This window comes from Episyrphus balteatus, chromosome 1, assembly GCF_945859705.1.
Source record: "Episyrphus balteatus chromosome 1, idEpiBalt1.1, whole genome shotgun sequence".
Classification (NCBI taxonomy): Eukaryota; Metazoa; Arthropoda; class Insecta; order Diptera; family Syrphidae; genus Episyrphus; species Episyrphus balteatus.
This window is the reverse complement of record NC_079134.1, coordinates 16516358-16525591: the sequence shown is the minus strand read 5'-3', so window position 1 is coordinate 16525591 and position 9234 is coordinate 16516358. Positions and strand designations below refer to the sequence as shown.

At 31.7% G+C, this 9234-nt stretch overlaps 1 protein-coding gene across 2 annotated transcripts in view; it reads right to left on the bottom strand.

Moving 5' to 3' along the window:
• Positions 1-882: 882 nt before the first annotated feature.
• Positions 883-9234, bottom strand: part of LOC129921147 (insulin gene enhancer protein isl-1) — a 40987-nt gene continuing 32635 nt past the window's right edge. The window contains exons 5-9 of one of the 2 annotated variants that reach the window (XM_056002839.1): positions 2753-2873; positions 2371-2533; positions 2087-2302; positions 1828-1984; positions 883-1757 (exon numbers count right to left, since the gene is read on the bottom strand). In XM_056002839.1, the coding sequence (XP_055858814.1) occupies positions 1696-1757; positions 1828-1984; positions 2087-2302; positions 2371-2533; positions 2753-2873 (719 nt within the window). In that variant the 3' untranslated portion in view covers positions 883-1695. Of the gene's footprint in view, positions 1985-2086; positions 2303-2370; positions 2534-2752; positions 2874-9234 lie in introns of both variants that reach the window. The other variant, XM_056002840.1, reaches the window with a different exon arrangement.

Here is a 9234-nt window from a genome sequence, read left to right as displayed (position 1 = left end):
TTTAAAACGAAATTTCATCTTCGAATAGCGTCGGACCCATTTCACCTAATTCCTTATGTGATTTGGTGGGATTATGTTTTTGAGATTCATTCACTCTAGATACTATAATTATTTTCTTGGAAATTCCTCAGTGAATGATTTTTTACATGAACTACATGCAAAAGTTCAGTTAATTTATTAACAAACGTCAACTGGTTGCGTTTATGGGTAAACGATTGAGAATTTACTATACACTTTTATAGAATAAGCTTACATGATCACTGTGGTGTATGAGTAACATTTTTTCCAGAGGCACTATTTACAGTTTTTTTTAAATTTTGTTTTTTGTTTTTGTATCCATGGCACATGTATTTATCAACATGTCTATTAATGAAAAAAGAAGTAGTCTGCAGCTGGAGTAAAGTCACTTTTATCATATTTTCTGTTACTGAATCTGATGCTACGGAGTTTTTGAATTTTTCAAGGATTTTGAGCTGGATGTCCACAAAGACACATCAAGTATATGTTGGTTTCAAATGTGTTGGTAATTATTTAAGTTTTCTAAGTAAAACATTTTACTTAAACAAAATTGTTACCAGAGTTCTTTTAAGGCTAATTCATTTATTATTTTAAATTAAAATGCAATATTTTTTTTACTTTATACTTTCCAATTTATTTATGTATTTTTAAATATTGAAAATCGTTTCATAATTATTTTATATATATAATTTTTCTTTAAATAAAGTTATTCATAGTTTTTACATAATACATTCAATAGTTAATTTTAATTTCATGTATATTAAATAATAATTTCTAATTACTTTATAACTAATTATTTATTTTTTTACATATAATTTTAAATAATAGATATATAATTTTTTTATATTTATATTGTTTTTCATTTTAATCTATTGATTTTTTTGTCCAATTTCTCAATGCTATCTAAGTTAAAAGTTGTTGTTATTTTTTTTTTTATTAATTTTTCATTTACAATTTGTGATTTTTTATTTTTATTTCGCTTTTTCACAAACAGTTCAGACACTATACAAAAATTATTTTGGTTTAACAACATTTTTTTTTCTGTTATATTTTGTTTTACCGTGTTTTATCCTTAGAATTTGCTTTGGTAGCAGAATTTTCCCAATTTTCTTCTAATTGTCTATGATTCTTTTTTTGTTTATATTTGAATTCTATTTTATGTTTTTTTTTTATACAATTTTTTACAATATTTTTGTGTTGTTTAAAATCAACATGAAATATTTTTTTTAAATAAACATAAATAATTTAAATTTATAACAACAAAAATTTAAATTACAAAAAAAAAACAACAAACTAAATTCTTGTATTCTACTTTTTATTATTTTTGTTATTTTACATTTTTTTGCTGTCTCTCTCTAAATACAACATGAGTATTTGGTATTTTGAATTTTATACTGCATATTTTACATTACAGTGTCTGCAAAAAAAATATTTGTATTTGACATTTTTAAACAAGAAATTTATTCAAAATAAAAAAATAAAATAAAATATTCTACATAATATTTATATTGCATGTGGTAAAAGCTTCGGGCCAAGATGTTGTCCAAACACACAAAACAACAGTGCAACAAGAACAACAACAACGCCAGTTACAACAACGAACACAACATTATTGTTATTATTATTGTTGATCACGACCACCAGCTGGCGTTGGCGCTGCTGCAGTAGAAGTAACTTTCACATTACGGCATTTGGTGTGAATTTATTCAAGACATTGAGTAGCGAAGCTATTTTGGACTCTGTTTGGTAAAAAGCAAATTAAATGCATTTATGAATTTTTGATGGTTTTCTATGGACTGCCTTGCATACTGTCATCGCTTTCCAGATAGGTGACATAAGAGTCTGTACTGTCAGGATGATGATGTAGTCCGGCGTTGTCCATAGGCGGTGGGCCACCCATTTGGCCTGGCGGCGGTGGTCCTTGCAGTGGTACGGATGGCATGCCATTTAAATCATAACCATGCATCTGAAGATTAAGGTTTTTTTGTTTGTGGTTATGATGGTGAAAATGAGTGGGTTTTGTGTTTGCGATGATGACAGGTCGTTTTATAACAAAAACTCAACTCACCTGATTCACCAGTTGTTGAAAGGCAGGGGTGTGTGTATTAATGGCACCGTTATTATCGAGATCAGCATGAAGTGCGAAATCTGATAGCGCCTTCCATGGTGGTTGATATGTTTGTACATCAATGCCGTGCAGATTCAATGGTGAATCGTGACGCACCGGTGAGCTGGCAACCATGGGAATTCCCTGCATTGCACCGTAACCAAGTTTTCGTCCTTCCTGTTTTGTTGGAATAAAAGATTTTGTATAACAGTTTGTTTGTTGGAGAAAATGATTTGTTAAATTACCTTTTCCTGTTGCATTTGTAACTTCATTTGAATTGTCTTCTTCTTGTCCTTACACCGTTTATTTTGAAACCACACTCGAATAACACGCGGGGAAAGACCAGTCATTTCAACCAGTTGCTCTTTCATAAGGGCATCGGGTCTTGGATTAGCGTTATAGCAGGTTCTAAAAAGAGGAATTCAGAGATGTTTTGAGATCATTTTTTTAAAGGTTTACGCTCGTGGTATAACAATTTTGTCAACAGTTTGTCAACCAAATTTACGGCTTTAAAAAATAATACACTGTTTTAACTGTTATAACTGTTATAAAAAAGAATATCACAGTCCAAATTAATTGATATATTTAATATCGCAAATTTAAATGTTGGAGTTATTGTAAACTTACCTTAACGTATGTAATTGCTTTTCATTAAGGACCGTTCGCACTCTTGTTGGTTTACCGTCAGATGGTCCCGATGGTCTTTTATCTCTAATACTTTTATGTGATCCAGATTCGCTTCCAGAATCTAAAAATAAACACAATATACAAACTCATTAATCTTATTGTTAAAAGATGGAATATTTTTTTTTTGTATTCAACAAAGCATTGCTTAATCTAAACTGGCTGCCATCCATACTTCAAAATTATCCAAAATGCTCAAATTGCGCAATTTTAGGCACACCCAGCTAACAATGTTGATGGTATAAAGCTTTACAGAAGTAACATCTGTAAAGCTTTTTAGAAGCTAAATTGTTAGTCGGGCACTGTTATACACCGGGCTCTATTGTGGTGATTGTGATGTGGAAGATATGAACTGCGGTCATGAGCTCCTAAGCCTCCCAATAAAAACTGAGATGCATCGTTTTGACATTATTGAACCTGATGCGGAGATGACATTAGAATTAGGGGTCATACTGTTATACAAGCAATTGCAACAGCGCAGGGATTAGCATCTGCCCTTAAGAGGGTGGACAAAAATACACTGACATTGAGTATAACACTTTTCTCAAAAGAGTAACGACTATGCGTCACTGTTACAACGCCTAGAAAGAAAACGCTGCCGCCGCCAGCGATTTTACTTGAAACTCCTATATGCCGCTTTGTTACTTAAGTTTGACAGCTGAAAGTAACTGTGTCACGATTACAGAACAAGTTGGTTTGGGAGAGGTTATGTATGTTACATAAATAAAAACAAAACAAAATTTTGCTGGGTTTGAGATGCTTTTGAAAACTTGTATGCACATTAAAAACAATTAGACCGAGAGCCGGCAGCATATTTTGGCAGTTTTGATATAACCGAAATTCGAGTGTGCACATATCTAGATATGCACCACAGTATATCAACGGAACAAGTCTGGCAGTGATCTTTTTCAGCTTTCCCTTGCCAGAGACGCATCCAAAGTGCAGCAAAAAATCAATTTTTGGCGTTTTGGCATAACCGAATAAATGATACACCAAAAAATCATAAAACATCCCCTGATTTTGAATCTGTGGGTACCGCAAGTTTCTTTTTCAGCTTTCCCCCCGCCAGACCGCTTTAAAGCATTTTTAAGTGCATTTTTCTAATAAAAAACCTAATTACTTATTTTCTGTTAGCGTCTGGCAGAGGGAAGGCTGAAAATATTTGGCTTAAACTTATATTTTCTAAACCAGGAATAGACATAGAATTTTAATTTGTTACCATCATACGGTTATACCCAACAGAAAATAAGCTATTAGGTTTTTTTTATTAGAAAAATGCATTTCAAAATGCTTCAAAGCGGTCTGGCGGGGATTTTTTATGATTTTTTGGTGTATCATTTATTCAGTTAATACCTAGGAAAACGCCAAAAGTTGATTTTTGACTGCATTTTGGATGCGTCTGGCAGAGGGAAGGCTGAAAAATAGCTGGCTAAAAATTATATTTTCTAGACCTGGAATAGACATAGAATATTAATTTGTTACCATTATACGGTTATACCTAACAGAAAATAAGTAATTAGGTTTTTTATTAGAAAAATGCACTTAAAAATGCTTTAAAGCGGTCTGGCGGGGGGAAAGCTGAAAAAGAAACTTGCGGTACCCACAGATTCGAAATCAGGGGATTTTTTATGATTTTTTGGTGTATCATTTATTCGGTTATACCAAAACGCCAAAAATTGATTTTTTGCTGCACTTTGGATGCGTCTGGCAAGGGAAAGCTGAAAAAGATCACTGCCAGACTTGTTCCCTTGATATACTGTGGTGCATATCTAGATATGTGCACACTCGAATTTCGGTTATATCAAAACTGCCAAAATATGCTGCCGGCTCTTAGACTAAATCTTTATCGATTTAAAGTTTTTGTAGTTTGGAATTTTCCTTAAAATTCTTAACAGAGAATAAACAAAAAAGAAACATCAAAAGCGCATCATAACATTACACTACACATCACCACCACAAACCAAAACATTGTCATCGGCTAAACAATCGAACCGAAAGATGTTGAACATAGCCATCAAAAGGTAGCCGCGATGCGAACGATGTTGATGTCACACAAGACGCAGTCTAGATTTTCGACTATGTCTAAACTCTTTTCTCTCATAAGATCCAACATTTCTGTTTCCTTTATTTTTTTTCTTCACAGTTTGGACAGTTTTCTTTTGGTGGTATTTCATTTTTCACCTTCAGTGATTTCAAAATGTTAATCAATCACGATCGATATTTTTAGTTTTTTTGGTACGTGTTCGATTTTGTTTTGTGGTCTTTTTCTTTTATTTATGTATAGCTTTATGGGGAACTCCCGACATTGTACGATGTACGTTCTTATCGGGGTTATTATTTATTCAGAGAAGAAGATTAAGTATGTTATTTGGTGGTTTCATCGTTGCTCTTAGATGGTTTGTAAGGGATTAGGTTAGAGGTACCTTGCGACCGTAACATTCAGTTTTTTGAAGTTATACTTCTTTTGTGGCATTAGGGTATGAAAACTTACTTTTTGAAAAAGAAATGTCAAAGGGATTAGCAAGTAACACCATCTAGTGGTTATAATTGTAAAATAGTTTTGTACTAGGTTAATTTCTGTGAGTCAAAAATATAACTTCAATCGCGTGTAGATTTGTAGTGTAAGTGTACACACACTTTTTTTTTTTTTTTTAACGAAAAGTTTAGAATTATTTTAATAAACATTAATATTATTTAGCTGCAAGTAATTTGAAAGAGCTGTCAAAGTCTCATGAAATAAAAAAAATACAAATTTTAAAGTAGTACAGAGAAAGAGTTTTACTTCTTTGCCGAAATACAATTTTCAATATTTGGCTTAATATATAAGAATCTTGCGTTCAAATTATTGCAGTCTAGTTCTACCTTCCTATAAGCTTTAGAAAATTCCAATGACATAACTTCACCAACTATTTATAACTCACTGACACTACAAATCAGAGAAAAAAATCAAGGAAAAGAAAATACATTTTTTACCTATAAACAGAAACAAACATAAAACAAAAAAAAAACAAACAAAACCAATTCAATACAAACAAAACTCGCATAGTGTTATCTCAACCAATTGCGTTCTCATACCATAAATAACTCAAAATAACAATCTGTCTGCCATGATCAAAGGATATTTTTATAAAAGAATTTGCTAATCTGTCACTCAAACAATCGGATACGAGCTTATAGTGTATAAACATACTTTACGTGGTATATCTAGTACGTAACGTATATAATACTCCTATAGTGCTGTATAGATACCTCACGCCATTTGCTATATATAATAGCTCAGTCTCGTAACTGGTGTGATCATAAATTGGCTTTTGTGTGTGCGATAAGCAGCCGGTAAGGCAACAACACACAAAACGTCTCTCTCAGAGTCTGAGTTTCAAAATCATGCCAAAGAATGTCATAGACTTTTGTTTGACGCATATAATATAAGGAATTTGCATGCAAAGCAAACATTGCGGCCACGTCTATATGACGACACAAGTGGTATATGAGGGCAGCTACATAGCAGCTAGATAGACGACAGAACTTTTTTAGACGCGAATTTCCTTTCTATCCCTAAACATTTACTTAAACCAATAATATGTATCTCGTACGGTAAATATAGCTATGCATACTTGAACCTTCATAGACATGCACTGGCTGTAATGTACACACATTTATCTACACATATACGTAAAGCAAGTAGCTCTCCTATTAGGTGAAGTGCAGAAAGATAGGAATTTGTGTTGCCTTAACTTTGGCACACCTTGCGCAATTGCATTCCTTTATTTCTAAGATTGAGTCATTTGTCATTTCTTTTTGTAGGGATTGTATATTTATAGGACAGACAAATATTTTTTTAGAAGCAAAAGAAAACAAAATGGCTAATTAAAAGATATATTTGAATATTTAGTAGCGATTTGTAGGTGCTCCTACATATCATGATTTATAAGAACACAATTTATTTTAAAACCCAACATTAATAGATGAAATAGTGTGAACGGACCCCAATTAAATATGCGAGTACAAGGATATCCTGTAGAGGTGGATAGCTCAGTTTCGCCAAGTTTTGTTTCGTACCGCAAAGAGCTCTTTCTACCACTCATCAAATTTGACAGGTGAAATTGTATTTTGATCATTTTCACCTAGACAGAAGGCAATTTAAAAAGAAGAGGTTTCTTTTTATAACTTAAGTGGGGTCCAAGATATACAGAATACAAGGTAATATACAAACATAGATTTTCGTTATCTTAAATCTTTCTGTTTTTGTGACGTCATTTGTATTGTTCTAATTAATTATTATAAGAAATTTCCATAGATTAAATATATAAAAGTTTCTGATCTTGGTTGTTGTTTGTCTATGGTTGTGTATTTTACCCCGTTTGTGTGGCGATTTGAATCCGAATTGAATCAGGATTTAGGTCTATATATACCTGAATCGAATTGAATCCGGATTTGCCGATCCGATCCGACTCGGGGAGCTGAATCGAATCGAAAATATGCATATATACCTAACGAATTGAATACTCGAGATATAATTTATGATGGAAATTGTGTGTGACTGTCTTTTTATTTGCAAATTCACTGTATGTATGTCTAATGACATGCAAGTTTTACTTGCACTTTGTTTTTGGTTAGATTTTTCTATTTTACTGCAAATATATTAAAAAGAAAAATTGTGTTTTCGATTCTATTTCAATTCGATTCCTCGATCTGGTACTTCCATATACCTGGATCGAAATTTCGATTCAGTTTCAATTCGATCTTTAAATCGGTCATACAAACGGGGTATTTGTTGCTTTCCATAGATAACACATTCAAGTATGCCTGCCTTTGATTTGTAAGTCGTTGTTCACATTTGATTTATGATACATGTGACGTCATTAAAATGGCGGGTGTATATTACCTTGTATTCTGTATATCTTGAGTGGGGTCAAATAAAATCGCACAAGTAGTTTAAATAATGCTAATAAAATAACGGGTTTTGGATCGTATATCACATTATATGTGAATTTGACATTGATAATTGTGTAAGGATTGTCCAAATCAACTATGACGGACGACAAAAAAATGTCTGCCGATAGCGTTTGAAAAACACCGTAAAGTAAAGTAATTAATAGAAATTCTTTAAGGTTGAACTAATGGTAATCTTCATATTTTCTATTCCTGCAAAAAAAATCAATCATTTATGTCACTTTTATTTGCAATACACTCATCAATTTTAACCTTCAAGCCAATCTTTAACAAACAAATTTCCTTTGTAATTGAGTTTTAATTACAACAATTCAAGTGTCATAATAAAATGAATTCTTCAAAAGTTTATTATAAATATATTGGCGCTCCCTTAAATTGAATCACCACTTGATTTTTTTTTATAAAAATGGCATTGATTTTCAATTATTGAGGTGTCAATCTCGAAATTATCTTATCTCATCTTTAAGGACCTACTTCTATTGTTCAAGATCTGATTAAATATTGTATATAAACTCATATCAAGTTTTCAAGTATCAAATATTTTCATGTTGAATAACTTTGACAGATAGTTATTGCGCGATATCTTCAATATCTTTGTAGGTGCTCGCGTCGTCGACGCAACGGCAACCGACGGCGACGTGACGAGTCAATGACATTCTTGATCTTGGCTTTGACATAAAAATGGGTTTGTTTATCTTTTAGCTTTTCGCTTGTTTGACACATGACATTTTACCTGTCAAACATAAATTGCACTTGCAATATATTTTTAAAAGATTTACTTCAAAGTACCACAGTTAAATTGTTAGAAATCCCCTTCCATTTGTGATGTGTGTTAACATGAAAACAATAGTTGAAAAAAAAAACATTATCTAAACTCTTCAATTATGAGTAAAATTTTACAAACTAAAAAATTCTACATCGATTTTCTACTTTAAAGGTACCGCTACACTTCAAAGTTCTGACGGCATTCATGACACAAAGAAAAAACAAATTTCTTTTGACATTCACTGTCATGTTTGATATGCTATCGAAGTTGTTGTCAATAAGTTCGTACTACTTTTTTTTCTCTTTATTTTTTGTAAGTTTATAATACAAGTGATATATTGAGTGGGGTATACTAAGAACTTTATAAGTTCCGCTTACGAGTTGTGATTTCAAAAGATAAATAGATAAACAGATAAAAAACCAACTATTTCCTTCTTGTAAGAAAATATAAAAAAAAAATAATGACGTTTCACAAACATTGATGACAATGTTGAAGTAAACAATTAAAAATCAATTAGATAACAACTTGTAATTGCAATGTGAACAAGCTTTAAATTATGTGTTTATTCAATGATAAACATGTATTGCATTCTGATTTGCTTTATCGTATATATAATATAATCATCAAAGCAAACACAAAAAAAAAAAATAGTAATAACTTTGATAAATTGCTATATCATTGCGTTTGAAATTGTAGTTTCATTATA